Source organism: Convolutriloba macropyga, chromosome 5 (assembly GCF_964194025.1).
Source record: "Convolutriloba macropyga chromosome 5, txConMacr16.3, whole genome shotgun sequence".
NCBI lineage: Eukaryota > Metazoa > Xenacoelomorpha > Acoela > Convolutidae > Convolutriloba > Convolutriloba macropyga.
Window position 1 is genome coordinate 62,681,090 of NC_134472.1, and position 19,790 is coordinate 62,700,879.

General features: G+C 38.3%; 1 protein-coding gene across 1 annotated transcript in view; it reads right to left on the reverse strand.

The window, feature by feature from the left end:
• Positions 1-17,878, reverse strand: part of LOC142339532 (zinc transporter ZIP9-like) — a 55,479-nt gene extending 37,601 nt beyond the window's left edge. The window contains exons 1-3 of the mRNA XM_075389637.1: positions 17,671-17,878; positions 17,044-17,248; positions 13,376-13,483 (exon numbers count right to left, since the gene is read on the reverse strand). Coding sequence (XP_075245752.1) covers positions 13,376-13,483; positions 17,044-17,248; positions 17,671-17,814 — 457 coding nt within the window. The 5' untranslated portion in view covers positions 17,815-17,878. The remainder of the gene's footprint in view (positions 1-13,375; positions 13,484-17,043; positions 17,249-17,670) is intronic.
• Between the last annotated feature and the right edge of the window lie 1,912 nt (positions 17,879-19,790).

The following is a 19,790-nucleotide window of genomic DNA, read 5'->3' on the forward strand; positions in this document are numbered from 1 at the left end:
TTGACCAGCACCCAACAAGCATCCCATGAATTTATTCATCCTGAGCTTACAAATTCGTCAATTTCAATTGAGTTGAAATTTTCTGCGGCCCTACCGAACAATATAGAGATTTTCATTATTTGCGAAAAAGCGAGCACAATTTTTGTTGATAGTGCAAGAAGAGTATCAAAGAATCACATTCTGACAAATTAATGATGGATGAAGATGATATTAATGATTTAATCCAAGGCTGCAAAACTCTTAAATACAAATTTCATGGCGTGTTTGCGGCCAACAACTTTCTGGAAAAAATGAACAGAAACAGCTTCCTTATTGTTAATGCAGAAACTGCTGAAAATATTGGCACCCACTGGTTACTTTTATGCAGAAAGAACAATCAACTTCTGTTTGCCGATCCCCTTGGTCGGCCCATTTCATCGTACAAACATCTATATCAAAGAATAATTTCTCTTGGCGGCAATCACAATATCTATCAACTCTTGGAGAATCAACTAATTCAAAATGCAAACTCTAAACTTTGTGGACTGTTTTGTATTTATATTGCTCATTTTGTTTTCAATGCTCAAAAACTTGTAAATATTAGCGATAATGAATTGATTCGTTTTGCTTTTCATATGATGTTCTAACCTTACTAACTTGAAAAATTTATTTTTTTTCAAAACTTTACTTTTTCTTCATACACAAAGCGAACACTCACTAAATCAGAATCAATATTCAATTTTCCATATCCACTCAAAAAAATATCCATAATTTGACAAAAAGCACCAGAATGAGGACCATACAAATTGTTTCAACTCTGCGTAAAGTTTCACTATTAACAAAATCAGTTTGAATTTGTTTTGATGGAGGCCGAAAATTGTAGATAGTCTTTTGGGCAACTACTGGCATCTTGGCACTCGTTTTGAGATTGACATTTGTTTGTTTTGCAGAGCTGCTTTTCGATAGTGTTGTTGTTGTTGTTGTTAGCAAAAGCTGGTAGTCGTTTGCGCACTGACTGTGAATCAGTTTTTTCTGCAGAACTGTTGAACTCGATTGCTAATTTAAGCTTTGAAAACACATCTCCATTAGTCTCCAAATTTGGTGCAGTCCAAAACACGAACTTGAAAGCTGTATAAACACAAGGCACAGGAAAGCTTTGAAATCGTTTCAATGTTTCGTTTTCAAAAGTAGTTGTATCAATCAGAACGTGATAATGGCTACTTACTAAATTGCAAAATTCGGAATCAAAATGTGCACACACTGCATAACAATTTCCAATAGAAAAGGTAGGTTTCTCTTCCACAATGAGAAATTTGAACTGTTTCTGAAATTGTTTAAAGTAATTTGGAGAACGCTCAAACATCGCTTCAACCATCGTTGTTGACAACTTCTTTTTGAATTTTTGGTTTCTTCGCTGGTGGTGGTTTTGGCGATGACTGCTGATCAGTCACTGAGTTCTGTATTTTGCTAGCTGAACTGACCAAACTTTCAAACTCTCCAAGAGCTAAGGAAATTCTCTGTTCAAACTCGTAATCGTCTGTTGCTTTTTTGAACAATTTCAGAAATATATATGTCCCTGTCCTTTCATAGGTTTTCAGCGTTGCCCTGATTAAGCGCTGATCAGTTTTGGAAATATCGAAAGAACAATCTCCAAACTCTGCGTCTTTAGTGGGAGTGAAAGGCATAGTGTCCAACTTGTTTTATTACTTTCAAGTGTTATAATGTGCAAAACTACAAATCAATGGGTGCGGCAAGTTGGGATTAAACAAGTGTCGTCAAACTGCCTAATTAAATCCAAATGATTTGTGAATACAGTCTCAAGTACGCCTATGGCGTACTTGAGTCTGTCTGTTGTTCAAATATAGTATAATTAACTTCAGCTGTGACCTTAGAGATAAGACAAAAAACATATGTGACCCTAGGTGTGTACTTGAACCAGCAGTGCTGTGTACACTGTTTATTGGAATTATATGTGGACCATATGTTTTGGTTCTATAGAGAAAACAAATGTGACCCTGGGTGGGTTTTTGACGTCATTGAGGATTGTAGTGTACACTGTTTATTGAAATTATATGCGGGCCATATGTTTTATTTCTCTAGAGAGAACATATGTGACCCTAGGTGTGTATTTGAACCAGCAGTGCAGTGTACTTTGTTTATTGGAATTGTCCATATGTTTATATCTTGGAACAGATGTGACCCTAGGTGTGTATTAAAATTGGAAACACATGTGAACCTACAGCAGTAGGGAAATTCTGATAAGAATAAACGTGTACCAGTGTACAATGAAATGCTAATAATAAAATACGTTATAGATAAGAATTGAGTTAGTACAAACTATAGACTGTATCAACCCATGTATAATAACAAATGTAGAGCATGTACCAGAGCATATACACTACCAAAATTAAAACCAATTATGACCCCAGACATAAGCTGTTGAATTACACGTTGTACAATACAACTTTAGAACTAGGTATTCAATTTCTTTAAACCTTGCGTTCAGTGCACTTTGCTTTCTTTCAAGAGTTCGTTACCAGACAAACATTATTTTTCAACCGTCTTTTATCAAATTGGTTTTAACTTCTTTCTTAAAATTTGTGCAAAAAATTATGTCCGTTCAAATACTTGCTGAATCTGTTATTTCTTTCGAGCGAACATTGGTTTATCAGACAGTGTTCGAAAACTTTGTTGTGCTGATTCAACAGAAGAGACAAGGTGATGTTTGGCAAACTTACCAGCACTGTTTGATACCTAAGCTTTTCATTAACGCAATTGCTTCTTTACCAGAGAAGACAGAACCAGCAGAATGCAGTGTTATTACATCAGGGGGACATTTACCTCCAAAAGCTTTGCCAACATTTCAACCTTTTGACATGGAGTCATTACCTAACGACGTTAAACGAATTTTGTTTCGTTACGATTGCGACTGTGTGCCTCTGTTTGAAAACCAGTTAGGGGCTTATCAAGCTTGCGAAAACTTAGCTGACATGTGGGGCATAAAGTCATCACCTTGCTCCCCAGAAAATCAATTGCAATTGGATTCAGCCAGCTTGCCAGTAACACCAGCAGTTGACCCGAGTCCCAGTTTGACACCGACATCTAGTCCATCTTTCTTTGCGGGAATTCACAAGAACAATTCTACCGCTCTGCTCAGTGAAAACCAGTTTGATACAGCGTTACTTTCAGCTACAAAATTTCAAACACCAGAACCAGCACGTGTTTTTGGCGTTACAGACACTCCAAAGATTTGCAATGCACCAAAGAAACGGCTACCTGAGAATTCTTTAATGGACTTATTTGATTGACTTGAAAAACTTTGATGAATCACCACAAACCTCTTTTATATAGTGAGGTGCTAACTTGATTTTGTTTCAATAAAGTGTGATTTCAACTTTTTGAAAGCTGAATTTAACTTTTGATATCTGTTTTTGTAGTTTTAAAATTGCTGAGCTAACGAAATTAAAATTTTGCAAATGATCAAGTTCGAACATGTTCAGAAAGGATTTTCATTAAGACGTAAACATTCGTTTCCTAACAAACACTCAACTATTGCAACTACTATGACGTGGTGTGCGAATTCTATCCATAAATACACTTCTCAATCTACAAAATTTTTGCTAACATTAAATATTAAACATAAAATTTAAGAGATATAGCCATATGTTAGAGTAAGCGGTATTGACGCTAATTACATGCAAACTCCATACCACAGCTGTAGCATGGATTGATTTCCAAATTCAATTCATAAGTTGAAGAAATTTTCAAATATTGAAAAATAATCAAAGAAAAATTTTGAAAAAATGCATTTCAGACGTCAATTTTTAACACTTAATTCAGTAGATGCGCTCTCCAGCTTACACTAGAATCACCTCTCATTTGTTACTTGGAAATCAATTGAAAGAAAAAGAGCATGTTTGTTAAAAAAAAACAAAAAACCAAAAAAAAAACAATTTTTTGACACATGACCTCTGACCTTTGACCCCAAAAAAGACGGTTCCAAAAATAATTGGGATGAAACTGATTGCTCAGTAAGCCTCAGCATACTCTGAAGTACAAAACATCTCATCACACTTGTCAAATTTTACTCATCCGTTATGGAGATAATTAACCCCTAATTAGCGACTAATTAAGGGTTAATTAACCTAATTACTAATTACTAGAAAAAAATTTGAAATTTTTGCAACGGTTTTGTAATCACTACTTGATGTCTGATGAGCATCATCATCAAAAAATGGCTCCTTCACCGATTTTCAGAACATCTGGCAATCAATGTCACATTAACATCTGGCATTAATTAGCGTATGAAGTACCTTAAGGAAAGATGTTAGATCGCCTTTCTTCACAGTTTTGGACTTGATGGGTCCTCAGTGTAAATTTATCTCATAACAGCTGTCATCGAAAAAGGCCTCAGAAAAAAGACACATGTTTATGTCATGTAATTGTCATGTAATTGTTAATTAATGACTTGATTGACAGAAAAATAAACTTTTTTTCTGTTTATTTTTGAGCAATTTTTTTATATGGGTCCTATGTTTTTCGGCACGGGGAGCATTTTTGCTCATCAAACTTAAGAACGTAGGACAACTCTAACCACCCGTAATTGAAAATGCATAAAACAGCGCATTTTATTACAATTTTAAAAAATATCATGTTTTTCCAGCTTCTCCAAAAACGTTTTTTGAAAAAAAATGATCAGCAATACTCTGTAGGGTTCCTTATGGTGATATATTTTGGCATAGGATTGCAATGGAGAGTTGAAAACACATCTTTTTTCTCTCATAACTAACAAAATTTCGAAATAAAGGTAACCGCCAAAACCGACCAATCAGATTGCAGCATTTTGAAATTTTGAGTTTCGCGCACAGAAATTACATTCGTGCTTCAGTTTTGGTGAGCTTAGTCATTTCCGAGTTATTTACTTGTTATCAAAGTTCTGTTAGAATTTGAAATTTATCAAAACTATTAGAAATGGTCTATTCATGCAACTTTTGTTCCGCTACGTTTAGCACTCGTGCGAACCGTTCAAGACATCAACATAAATTTCATCCAGACGATGTTGGCCTTCCTGTTTACAACTGCTCCCTATGTGTGTTCAATTCACGGAAACTGTCTGAATTGGAACAGCATATGCGAACTTGTCACTCGAAGTTTACAAACTGCTGCCGATCGTGCTTCATGGGATTCAATGATGCGCACTTGTTTGCGCAGCATATGAACTCCCTTCACTCGCTGCCCGTATTTGGACCTGAATACCAACCGAAAGAGGCTACAGCGGAGACAGCCTTCAACGGTGTGTTACAAACTTATGAAATTGTCAATAACACAGCTGACAGAGATCTTGAGAGCTTCATGCTCAATCAAAGATCTGCAATTGCAACGCTAATTGAGCAAAGGCTGAGCCAAGGACCACAGAAAGTACAATTTGCGGTTAAAGTACAGTTATTGAAGCTGCATCAAGATGAAAACGCAACCGAAACGGAGGAGCGCATTGAAATTTATGCCAACTCTCTCATGACGCCCATTTACGTAGAGGGTCTCACAAACGAGTTGTACTGGAGCATGGTGGAGAAAATGATGGCCGTCTTGTCTACGTTTGCTTCATCTGGAAGTGGTTGGGTTGTTGAAAAAATAATCAAACTTGACATCAAATTTGCCCGCTACCGACCAATTCGCGGCTCATCCTATCTTGCCTTACCCCATAAGCTCGCAAACTGTCGCGGATTACTCAACATTCGAAACCACGACGATGCCAATTGTTTCAACTATTGCTTCGTGGCAGCGTATCATGCGCATCATGGAATCAGTCTTGATAGAGATGACAGGAACCATCATATTGACAAAACATCCCCAGCAACATATCAGCAAGAGAATATTCACCAACCTGTAGGCGAATTTGAAATGCCAATGGGATTTGAGCAAATGAAAGCCTTTGAAACCTTCAATGATGTGGCAATCAACGTCTTTGGTTACGATAAAGGACAACTTTACCCTCTACGAGTCTCCTCTTTTGAATCAGATTTTGTTATGGATCTTTTACTTCTTTATGATGCCGACATTTATCACTATGTTCTCATTACTGACCTTGTGAAAGTCGTTTGTAAAGTTAGAGACCTGAAATTCAGATTTGGTTATCGCATTTGTCGTAATTGTTTCTGGTTGTGTCGTGATGGACTGGAAAGCTATAATATTCATACTGAAAATTGTTATCTAAATGCCCCTGCAGTTATTCAAATGCCATCACCAGATAAAAATGAATACAAGTTCTCAAATTTTTCAGCTACATGGTTTGTTCCTCTGGTCATTTATTTTGACTTTGAATCCTTTCTCCTACCCGTCGCTGGATGTGATGCAGCAACTGACCAATCATCAACACGCGTGATTGAAAAGCACGAGCCATGTGGATTTGCTTTGGCAGTTGTTGATCATCACTCGAATGTTCCCTATTTTCATCATGTGGACAGCTCAGAAGATTGTATGGGCAACTTTGTTCGAATGCTGCATTCGTTTGCAAGGGACATACATGAACGCAAAAAAACAGTTTCCTTTCTACAACGGAAATCGGAGAAGCTTGGACAAAAAGAGCGCTACACACTGTTGGATATGCGAAGAACCATTTAACAGCGAGCTTGACCCCGAAGAGAGCATAGATTTAGACCATTGTCATTTTAGTGGCCAATTCTTGGGCTGGGCACACGAAAAGTGTAATCGAGCGAGACGGTATGTCAATTTTACGCCTGTGGTCGATCATAACATACAAAACTATGACTTACATCATATTTGTCTTGCTCTGAACAACTGTGAGTCTACCACAACAACAAAACTCATTCCGTCAACAGATGAGAAGTACATATCAATGACATTCGGAGTTCTGATTGATACTATTACAACTCAAGAAGGAAGAACACAAAAAATTTACGAGTATTTAAGATTCATCGATTCGTACAAAATGATGAACAGTTCGCTGGAAAAACTTGTAGAAATTTTACCTGACACACATTTCGATATCATGAAAGCAATGTTCCCCTCGGTTTCCGAATCAAACGCACACTTACTCAAACAAAAAAGATATTATCCTTATTCTTATGTATGTGATCGTACAAAGTTTTCTGAGCAATCTCTACCACCCCTCTCAGAACGGCGCAATACATTAGAAGGCGGAAAATTGGCTGTTAGTGAAGAAAATTTAGGTCATGCTAACCAAATGTGGAAGTTATTGTGGTGCAAAACTTTACAAGACTATCATGACGCATACCTTAAACTTGACTGCGCATTATTAGCTTGTGTATGTGAGTTTCACCGTGAACTTAGCTTTCGAACATACAAACTCGACTGCATGCATTTCTACACTCTCCCCAATATGGCAAAAGAAGCGTCACTAAAGATATGCAGGGCAAACATTGAGCTGATGACAGAACGAGAACATTTGGACATGATTGAACCGGCAATACGAGGAGGAGTAACATCTGTTTACGAGGAGCGTCATTTTGTTGCAAATAATAGGTATTTATCGGATTACCGGCCCTCTGAGGAGTCAACTTTTGCGCTGTGTAGACGCAAATAATCTCTATGGAGGTGTCATGCAAATGGACATGCTACCAGTGGGGGAATTCGCCTTCAACGTAGAAATTACCCTTAACGAAATCCTCAATACCCCTAACGACGCTTCAGTTGGTTATTTTCTTGAAGTAGACTTAAATTACCCTGTCCACTTACACGATGACCACCGAGACTTTCCCCTTGCCCCTACCAAAGAAATTGTTCAAGATGAGTGGTTGGGCGAATATCAACTTGAGCTAAAAGAACAACACAGATTACCCAGCTCGAATGTTAAAAAGTTGCTTCAAACGCTATTCGACAAAAAGAACTATGTATTGCATTACAAACTGCTCAAATTATACGTTAGTCTTGGATTAATTGTTGCCAAAGTACACCGTGTCCTACAGTTCAAACAAGCGAATTGGTTAGCACCCTATATAACACTCAACAGTAATAAACGTCAAGCCGCCAGCAATAAATTCGAAGAGAACTTTTATAAGCTCATGAACAATGCAGTATATCGTAAGAATTGCGAATCGAAACGCAGACGAAGTAAGCTTACCATTGCACGAGATGCTGATCAAGTTCTGAGTTCCATTTCAAAGTTTGAGTTTGATCGGTTCATGATATTCGGAGATAACCTGGCCGCATTGTCCTTCCGCGCTAGAAAGATTCATTGGAAAACCCCAACAATAATTGGAGCAACTATACTTGATCTGGCCAAGTATCAAATGTACAGTTTCCATTACTTCACAATGCGCGCTCATTTTGATTGTCGTTTGTTATATAGTGACACGGATAGTTTACTATATAAAATCAGGAGTACAGACTTTTATGAGGAATTAGCAAGAAAGCCCGCTTCAGTTGTTAGTGAATTCGATTTCTCCAATTATCCGAATGATCACTATTTATACAGTACGAAAAATAAACGGGTAGTCCTCAAGTTTAAGGACGAATTTGCAGGAGATTTTATTACGGAGTTTGTGTGTTTAAAGCCGAAACTATACTCAATACTCTCAAAAAGTAAGTATTCTTTGTCTTTTCTAATGCATGTTAGTTCTATCTTTAAATTACAAAGGTTGTTAGTAGGCTCCTGAATGCTATTAGTTTTATTATTATATACATAGGGGTTAGTAAACATATAAAGACTTGAGTAAAAGCTTTTTCTCTTTAGGTTGTTGAAAACTTTCGGCTAAAGGAGTAACAAAGGCCGCTCAACAACGTCTCCGGCATGATGATTTCTTGAGCACACTGACGACAGGGAACGTGTTTCGCACTGAAAACACACGAATAATGTCCGATCATCATGTATTGGAAACTGTTACTACCAACAAAATATGCCTTTCAGCGTTCGACAACAAAAGGTTTATTCTACCCTGCGGAACAAAAACTCTACCCTTTGGACATTATGAGACCGTTGATTGTGGTGTGGATGAAATTGATTGGGGTAGTGATGATATTCAGTGGGATAATGACAGTTACTCAAACTTACTTCTCAGCTCTAGTCCAGAATGGGATAATGACTTTGTAGTGTCCCAAACTTCCTCAACAGCCGCTCTCTCAGTGCCAGACTCCACCACCAGCTCTTGGGAGACTCCCGACCCAGGATTAGTAGTAACTGAGCAGATAACTGAATCTGATATTGATACTGACGATATTGCAGATTTTGACGCCAGTTCCAGTGAAAGCTCCTCTCCTGACAACCCCTTCATAAACTTGGAAGCTGAAGAAGCAAGCAGCAGCGAAGAACCAGCACGCAAAATAAGACGGCGCTAATGCCAATTTAATTGCATGCAATTTTGGTGAAACTGCGTGTAGTAATACACAGTGTAAATATTTAATTTGTTTGGAGTGTTTAGTTTGGTTTCAATTCAATCTTTTCTTACAAATCTAACAAACCGGAGAAAGGCGCAAAGGGAAAGGAATAAAAGCGGAAGAAAGCTAGTTTACATGTATCACGCACGCACGGCCGTTGTTTTACATGTAGCGCCGCCAAGCATAACCCCCTATTATCACACGTATTAATTCGAAGGATAACCCCCCCCCCTATCTTAGTACCCTATTATCTTTCTACCGACGCAAGAAAAAATCTGGAAGTACTTTTATTAACTTCTGATTATTTCAGAAAGATTTAATACTTTCTCAATCAATTTGCTGCCAACGTTTATGCTCAGTTAAAATAAATCAAATGGGTAGGAAAAAAACGATGTAAAGAGGTATAAAACAGATAAGTTAAACCGAGAGCTTACGCCTCATTTGGAACAAAACTTCGGCAAACTGATACGAATATGATAGCTTCTTTTTGTCATACAAAGCCTTCCCTGTCAAAAAAGATCAGATTAGGGAAAACATAACCCAGTAACATCAGTGGAATGGCTCTCAAACGGATGGCGAGCAATTGCCTTCGTCAGTAGATAGGTACGGTTTAGGAATGTTAGCTCAAGCTTAATTGAAGAGGCGTGAAGTGAGCGGGGAATGGGAGCATCACGTAGAGGGGAGTGGTCGAGCGCGCTGGTTTACGGGTGGAGCGATGTGCACTGCCTCTCACATCAAACTATTTCGGTGAATCGCACAATTAGAGTCCAGTACACCAAAAGGCTCTAAGAGAGCTTAATACCCTCAGGGCGTTAAGTGTTTATCCCGTTTTTGAGGACAAAGTAACGGGTCAGAAGAAAATTTGGTCAAGTAAAAAATCCACAAAAAGAGCACATGACTAAAAATAATTGCTGCCAACTTCTTTTGAGAGCAACTAAAAACAACACTTCTATAAATTAATTTCCCACGGTCCATTGACAATAATATTTTTCTTAAGTAAAAACACCTAGCATATTGCCAGAAAACAGCCGCCATTGATTACCATAAGCCTGATTGGGATTGAAAAAACAGAAAAAACGAAAAAAAACTGATTGATGTAAAAAAACTTTTTTGATGTGCGAACAACGAATTTCAATTTATTGCTAGACATATTCCTGCTACTTGATAAAAGGATGCAGGGGCTAGTATCAATACCAATATGCATTTACGCATTAGAGATGACCAGCAGGACTTATAAGAACAAACTTCGCGCAGCGGGAATTTGAAATTGGGCTATATAGGTTTATCCAGTTTCTGTTTTTAATTCCGTGTTTTGATACGGATTCTGATCATTTCAGATTGCTTTGCTAAGCAACTGCTGTTTAAAAACACCGGAAGACGAATGAGTGAAGAATGAAACTAGCCTAGAGAAGTCAGAAAAATTTTACGCAATATGTCAAAAAAGCAGCAAAATGAGGTACAGCACTTTGAGCTAAGCGAAGTCGAAAAGATTTTATGAAAATGTTGAACAAGTTGTGAAAAAAGGTAAATCGAAACAAGTTCTTGTTCGACAAAGTGAAAACAACATAGTAGGACAAGTCCTAAAGGATAAGTTCAAAGAATTTTTATTGACTAAACAAAAAACTAGACATAGAACGGACTATGAGTGAATTGGGAAAATCATTTCCAAAAAAATCAGATCAAAAACATTTTTTTAAAAAAAAAAGAAAAATCAATGTAAAAATGCCGTATGTGAACAAAAAACAACTAGCGAGAAAGAAAACTTTGGTTCGAACAAAAACTAGACCAAGAATGAACTCTGAATGGATTGGGAAAGCCATTTAGAAAAAAATCCGATCCAAAAAATTGAAAAAAAAAACAGTACAAATCATTGATAAATTGCCGCATGTAAACAAAAAAAAGAAGCAAGAAGCAAATTTTTTTTTGTTCAAACAGGTTTTTCTCAAAATTTCACGCCGCAAAACCACTCGCTTTTTCGCTCCACTTCCTGTTTTGGCGTGACCAAAATCACTACTCCAATTTGACTTCAAAAATCGCAAAAATGTGTGAACAGATCATAAAAAAGACTGCGCTCTAATACAATGCAAATTCTTGTAAAAATAGGAGCGTTAGCCATAATAGCCGAATGAAAAGATGAGGGCGGCTATTAAACATAACCCACTAACGTCAGCGAATTGCTCTCAACCGGCGAGTGAGTTGAAACAACTAAAGAAATAAGATCGACCACCAGTCCTTTAACAGACCACTAGACTCTCTGGGTCAGATTCGGAATGTCAGTTTTATGACAAATACGGTCAATAGAGAAAAAGCCCTAAACAAGCTTTTTCAAAATTGAGATTCGAAATCAACAACTCATGACTAAAATTCAAGAATTCGGTCATCTAAGTTTGGCACTTCTTAAATGCACACTATTGCTTTTTAACTAGTAAATGTTTATAACAATTAAAGTTCTAAAAGTGAGTTCAGAAGTCATTTTGAGTTAGTTCAGTCACGCAATTGACGTAAAAGCAGAAATGACGTCACGAACAGAAATGTTAACTGCAAAGCAGTAGAAGTCACTGAAGTCATTGAAAAAGTCAATTCCAACAAGTCAGGTCAAAAGATTCATCGATGGAGACGACGAATTAAAAAACATAGCAGGAAAAATCCTGAAATACAATTCAAAGCATTGTATTAACTTATGACCTGACAATCATTTACTCCGCTTTAAAAGGCAAATTAGAGCTGCTAGTAATGAGACTCAGCAATAAAACAACACAGAACAAAAACAAGCAAGACTATAAATTCAACTTTTATTTTTTGAAGACAGGATCGACACCAAAAAACAACTATTATGAACTCAAACTGGCAAATAAATTCCTCTATTTCTTATTAGCAACCTGTCCCCAAATGTCGATGAGACCTCTCACTAATAATATTAAATGATAAGACAAAATAACCAAAAATTGCAATAAAACTCGCTAAAACTTTTTCAAAACACTTAGTATCAAATTCACAGAACGCAGAGTTAAGACAAAGTTTGATCAAATTTTTTGGGTTTTGAAAACAATTAGCTTCAAAGTCATAGAAAGCACTAGTTTAGAACAAAAACGATTAAATCGATAAACTTAACCCCCATTAGCAGCATCAGAGAACTGTCCCCAATGAGATTAAACGATAAGATATCAAAAAGTACAATAAAGTTGCAGAACTCAAAAATTTACTCAAAATTTTCGAGAAAAAGTAGTGTCAGAGTCATGAAAAACACTAGCGATTAACTCGAGCCATTAATTAGGTTCTTCTATGCCTCATTAATAACCAATCAAACCTGTCATTGATGATACTAACTGATAAGACAACAGTTAATTTTAAAAAAGAGGGCAAAATCTAAAAAAATTACTAAAACTTTATGGCAACGAATATTGGCCAAGTCATAAAAAGTTTTAGCTGCCCCTTAATGAAATCAAGCAAAGGCAAATAGGTACAATTAGAACACATATGTACCGTCTTAAAAGCAATGAAGGAGAGGAGACTCTGAAAACAGAAGTCAAATTGACGAACCTGAAAAAAATTCCATCTCAAAAACCACCAAATTGTTCAAACACCAATTTCTCACTCCACTTTAAAGGTAATTGGAAAAAGTCACGCCTCAAACCTACTCGATTTTTTGCTCCCTTTACTATTTCAGTGTGACCAAAATTACCACTCTAATTTTACTTCTCACTGACGTGAAAAAGTCGAAAAAAGCGTGAACAGATCTTAAAACAAAAAATACAGCGCATCAAAACGATTGAAATTTATTGAATTGTAAAAAAAAACACGATTTCCCCAATAATAGCCGCTATCGCTTTGCGACTATTAAAAAAAAGACCGCATGACTAATATGATTGCTACAAACTTCGAGAGGAATTGAAAAGATGATCGATTGAAAATGTGTACACATCTAATATGGGACGGAAAACGACTCAAATTGATTCAAAATATCGGAAAAATCTGTTCAACTAATCTGTTCAAGTACGGATCCAAGTATTAATATTACAAAACCACTATTTCTATACAACACCTGCTCTTGCACTGTCTGGTCCTCTTCTGTTATTGTCCTGAGGAGACTGACCTATCCTGTCTTTCTGAATGAATAGAGGCCCTCCCTCCACATTGCTAGCTTCCGACTCTGCAAACAGTACCAGTTCATTCCTTCATTTCAAACCCAGCATTTAAAGATTTCAAGCAATAGAGCCTCAAAAGGCTATGGCTTTCTAATTCTACTAGGAGTTTACATCCTCACAATCTGACCATCAATACATTCCTTTCTATTTTCAAATCTCATTTATACTGCCGATTTCATTCGTTATTTCCGTATTTCTTTATAAACCGTAGACTCGAATTCGATCTGCCGAATTCGGACCCATTACACTGTTTACTTTTCCTGGATGCCATTTTTTCAAATTGTCGAGAGCTTTTGCTTCGCAGTTCTTGCGTCGTTCGAGCTCCCATTTCTACATACGGCGTCGTGTCATTCGTAAGTAATTTTTCTGATCGTGAAGTTGTCGCTAGCACTTGTAATTCGCGTATTAATTTTATCATAGGGTGGTAAGCAGTTTCAACAGCTCCATTTTCATTCTCCTCCTGCTTTGATCGACTATTCTCTTGCTCATTCTACTACTTCTTTTTATGAAAAGAAAAACTTTACTTATGATGTATTTAACTTCTTGGCTTGTTGGAGCGCATATTCATCGCGCTATTATTACACAGCGCTTGGATGGTTTCTCTTTATATTTTCAGCCGCTTCACTATCATCGTAACTACAACGCAAGGCAAAACGCAAATCTGACAGTCTGCGGCAATGTTCAGCATCAATTGTATAATTAGACGAAGATCGAGGTACATGTATCTGATAAACTATAAAAATAGGATTGACGCCATATATTTTACAATTTTTGTATTTTTCATTGGTTTTGGCTCTACAGTACTTTCTATCGAAAAGCAGTTCGGTAAAAAGAACGCTGAGCGATAGGCCTCGCGTTTAATGTGGGGCAAAATAGATTATCTATTTATTCACCCCTTTCGTTGAAAAAGTCTGTTTTTGCTGAGAGTTAACAATTTTGCAGAGTTTGATCACAAATTGAAAGGTTCAATTAAAAACGGTAGTCAGTTGTTGTAGCTCTCCCGCAGAGAGCTGCAATTTCCGGGTAATTTTAGAGGGATATCTGGGCTTATTGCAATTTTTAACTGGTTCCCTAGTTGCATTTGTGTATAATGATAGATGTAATAATAGTGTGACTGCCTGTCCACAAGGTGCTTGCGGTGCTGATGAGTGACATGTGGTCCCCGGGTTAGGGGGCCGGACGGTGAATTGTCAATATCGTGAGAAAGCCCAAGGAAGGCGGACATTTGAGTGCAGTCATTTTAGTTCTATCTTTGGTAGAGGTATCACTGGTTGCTTGCTGTCTTTGTTCAACTGAGTATGGATCGTGTGTCAGTGAATGTTTTTGAGCGCATTTTTGTATTCTTTGCTATCTAATTGCTCTTTATTGTCGGCGTGTTGTTTCACGCAGTCCCTAATTATTATTTAGTGTAATGTGATAAAACTAGTTCTGGTGGTTGTTTTGTGACCGGTACGATACAATGATAACTGACGGCCAGAAGTTGCGCCAGCAATTCTGTGTAAACTTCAACAGGCAGCATTTCACCGTTACTGTGTACGCATTGATGCCAGACACTTTTACACAGCCAGTAATTGTGTGAAGAGTAATGTTTTGTTGTGTTAGTAGGTTGTTCCAGTTTGTATTGCTGATTGTGGAAGCCCATATGCGAGTACAGTATTTCAGGACGCTCCAACCGATAGCTTTGTCAGTTACTGAGAGTGTCTCCTTTGAGAGGTTTTCTGTCAGTTTTGCAATGAAGATAGGACTACAATTGGCTTGAGGCTTTCGGATTCGTCTATGGTTTTCCCCGCTTTTGTAGGGGTATAACCCGCTCAACTTTCAGATGTTAGGGATTGTTACTGTTTGCAGAAAGATTTATGGTGTTAGTAAGGTATGAGCACTATAGGGCCTACATGGTGTAGTGGATTGGCACTATTCAATCTGGGCCCAGAGTCTTACTTTTCGTTGTCTCATAGCTTTTTTCACTGCGTTACACTTAAACATTTCCAGTTTTCCTAGTTCTTAAAGCATTTCTCCTTTTCATGTTTTTGTGAGTGTGGTGTGTATTGTTGGCCAAACTTGTTTGCGCATTTCTTTGGATCATGGAGATTTGTCTTCTTTCCGCCAAAGTATATTGCTGTTTGCACGTGGTTTAGCGTTACTTGATGAAAGTCATTTTACAGTGCTCCAGGATTTAGGATTTAGGGCAGTTATCTCTGTGAAAAAAGTTTTTACAAACTCAAACCATTTTTTTGCGCTTTTGGATTTGAGCAAATTTGTTTAATTCAGGATTCAGTTGTGTTATTTTACGGTCCCTGGATGTTTTCTTTGGATTTGATCTCTTTTCAGAAAGCGCTACTGCTTCGCTGGAAAACATAAAAACCTTTGTTTTCATTCTTCCTGGTAGGATATGGCTGCCAGCCGGGCATTTGATGGCTTCCCTTAAGCTCTTTTTTCCATGGTAGACATTTTTCGCCTTTTGTGTTTCTTCAGTAGTTTTAGTTCAATGCCGTCCATAAAACATGCCTCGTCAGCGGAAGTTGCTGATAGTTCTCTGTGGTCATGTGTGTATGATGAGGTTACAGGTGATGGATAGAACTATTGGTAAATAGTCTGAGCCTAATGCGTACTCCGTGCACCACGTGATGTTCATTGCTAGGCTTGAGCTGGCGAGACTGATCTCCGGGGAACTGTTACAAGAACCAGTTACTCTTGCTGGACTTTTCGTTGCGTACTGCATGATGAGAGGTCTATTTCACTTGCATTATTGTTTTCTACTAAGTCTTCTCTGGTAGTTCCGATTACCATCGAGGGCTATAAGCATTGAAATCAACGGCAAAAATGCAGTCATCTAACTCAAGTAGTTTACTGATTAATGTCTGTTATCCTGCATCACAGCTAGACGAAGGTGCTTTGTAGGTGTTTACTAGCTTCATCTAAGTATCACTTGCGGTGAGTTGCGTTGCTTGCACTTCTAGGTGTTCGTAAAAGTCTTGAGTTTCATTTCCTGGAACAGAACTGCGTCCTTAATAAAAAAAGTTACCCCTCTATCTTTGCCTCTTACTTTGGGTCCATTCTCTTGGATTCTGCAGTTTACAGGTGGGCTTTTGAAGGCAGATTTTTCATTGACGTTGGTCTCCTGGATGGGACCTATCTGGATGTAATTTTTCTATGATGCTGTCTAGATTTTGTTTGAGACCATTACAATTCAGTTGAAGGATGTTTAAAGCATACTAGGGACCAGAATCTGTGCTTGCCTGATCCCGCCAGAAAAACCCGTTTCCCGCAATCTGTGAACACAGCGTATAGATCCTGAGAGCGTTTGCCCGGTCGTAGTCCTGCCGCGTAGAGGCGTCCATACTTGAGAACCAGTCAGTTTAGGGGCCGCAATCAACTATATACGTTTATAAATTTTGACAGCAGCTAATAACAACAAGATTTCTTAAGCGAACTTAGAAAAAACACGCATGGTGATTACGAATTGCGGTTCTAAATAAATTTAAGAGATAAACTAAGACAACAGCCGCTATAATCTATTATTGTTTTTCGACAGTTGGCTTTACAAATTAATCAAGGTGACTATTACTTGATAGCTTTACAGATTGGTCCTCTGGGTGATTGAGTTGAACGGCTTGTTTGCTAAGATCACCACCACTAAGTGGCTGTGACAAACATGGAGCGCTGATATGCATGTTAGGCTGCACCATGTTTAGACCCTCAGGCAGAATGACGGCTAGTGCAGTTCCAATCAGAAGTCCACTTCCAAACACCGACATTGATCTTGTCTTGCTCTAAAGCGTTGCACACATTCACTCAAAGTAAATGAAACTTAAGTGCACGTCTTTAATATCAAGATTTACGGGTCTTTCCCATTATAGCCCCCCCCCCCATAGCCCCCTCTCAATAATGGTAATTATACTATAATGGGGGGCTATAATGGGAAAGATCCAGATTTACCCCATTAAAATACCCACGAAACTTTAACCAGCCCCAGCTTAGTGGGCCCATATTATTTGCTCTCCCCAGACGCACAAGCCATTTTTTACATAATGATATACTATGTAATGGCACATGCTCTGTAACTGGTGGCGCATAACGTACTGGGGAGGGGGCACAAACGGAAAAGATCCTTAAATTGTGTGCTCGTTTATTCGCTCTAAGCTCACCAAGCTAGAAGGCTTATGATCCAACAGACACTAATATTATCTTTTACCTCCGACAATGGAAGTGTAAGTGGAATTAACCCAGCAAGATAACAACCAACAAACATTCCGATTGACGCCCATATAAGGCTAATGAAGGACGAAAAAGACATCTGATTATCGCTGCTTGTATTGGGGCTCATTTCAGGCTGCATTTGGGGAGCCAGCAAGATAGTTAATTGTCAATCATGAGGGCAAATCTTTTATGTTGATCATATTTTTTCTGAAATTATTCAACGCACTTCTGACTATTAATGAAAACGAGTCAACCAGACAGGGCCAGCGTAAAGAACTAGCAGTTAACAGCACCCGAAAAAGAAAATCCGACGAGAATTTCGTCAGACGTGCCAGTATTCTCTACAATATCCTATCTCGACATGCACAGTACACCAATGTAAAACTGAACAAGAGCTCCCTGACGTACATCTATTGGCAATATTTTGTTTAATGTTACGAGAAAACATCTTTCACTTGGAGAATCTTATGCCTGTGTGGCTCATGCAACCCCTACGGAAAACTCACTAATACATGCCACCAGAACTGTACAAACAAATGAACACTCAATTGGGATGAAAGATGCCCCTGGAACCCCAAAAGCCTATTACTAAGGTCGAGATCGAGCCTTTGACATTTAAGAGCGGTGTCTGTTTCATATTTAGTTTAATTCTGTTTTGCCAAAAAAAAACATTATTGATGTTGATTTTTTGATCTTGCTTGATCAAGTATGCTTTTACTGAGGTTAATCAATTTCATGTCTTCAGCAAAACCGAAAAACTCTACATTGTTTAGGGCTTCAGGCAGATAATCAATAAAAACTAAGAACATCATCGGCCCCAGGATAGACCCTTGGGTGACACTACTAGTGACTTCCCTATTGTCTAAAAGATTCTGATTTACTCTCACATATTGCTGGAGACTCTTGCTCAACAATGAAGGAGACTCTTGCTCAACAAGACCGTGAAAAGGAAGACTTGGAGAAGCGCGAGAGCAACCTGCTGCTTTTCAATGTGCCTGAAAGCAAAAAACAGAACGCAAAGGAGCGTGAGGACGACGATCTTGAAAATTTTAACGACTTTTGTGTCGAAGGCCTCACAATACCCGCAGATCGCCTGCCGGCAGTGGAGAAAGCCATCCGGCTTGGAAAAGCGAGTACTGAGGAGAACGTAAGACAAAGACCTATGAAACTAATCCTTACGAGCAGAGATGAAAAAGCTCAAATTTTTCGATAATTGAGGAATTTGAAACAGTGCCAGATTGAGGAATACACTAGTATAAGTGAATCCCACGATTACTCTAAAGAAGCCAGGGAAAACATCCGGGCTTTGATAGAAGAAGCTAACTCCGACTTGTTGACTTCATCCATCGACATTCTTACGACATAGTACTCCTGACTGAAACCTGGCTGACGCCAGATGTCAGGAATAGTAAACTCTTTCTTCCAGACTACAACATTGTGAGAGCAGACCGCAGAGCCGTAAGAGATATATCAGCACACGGTGGAGTTCTTATTGCAATTAGAAATGAATTAAAGCACACAGAAATAGATATTAGCAGCCTTCCCCCGAGCATCCAATCATCGCTAAAAATTGTTAAAATCGAGATTAACAAACCGTGCTGGATCGCAGTTTTATACAATCCCCCAAAAGATAGTAAGTACCAGATCCCGCCAGAGCATATCGGAGACATGTTCTCTTTCTTGGAACGCCATTGTATTGGAGATCTTATTCTAACAGGAGATTTCAACATGCCCGAAACTGATTGGGGAGCCTATCAATCATCCAATGACTATGAAAATAAAGTTATCAACCTGGTCGTTGAAAGCAGCCTGAAACAATGCGTAGACTTTAAAACCACCGCATCATCATGCTTGGATTCAGTATTCACATCGACGGACTCCTTGATCAACAGTGTTGCACCTGCACACCTTGTCATGTTTTCTGACCACCACCCAGTTGAGGTGAACCTGGCGAAAAGGGAGAGGATAAGCAGGAGACTACATCGCGAGTACTATAGCTACTGCAAATGCAATTTTGCTTCCGTTATTACCGAGATGAAAGCAAACCCTTTCTAGCCTTATTGCTATAGCAATATCGACGTCAATAGTCTTTGGTACAAATGGTTATTCGAGCTG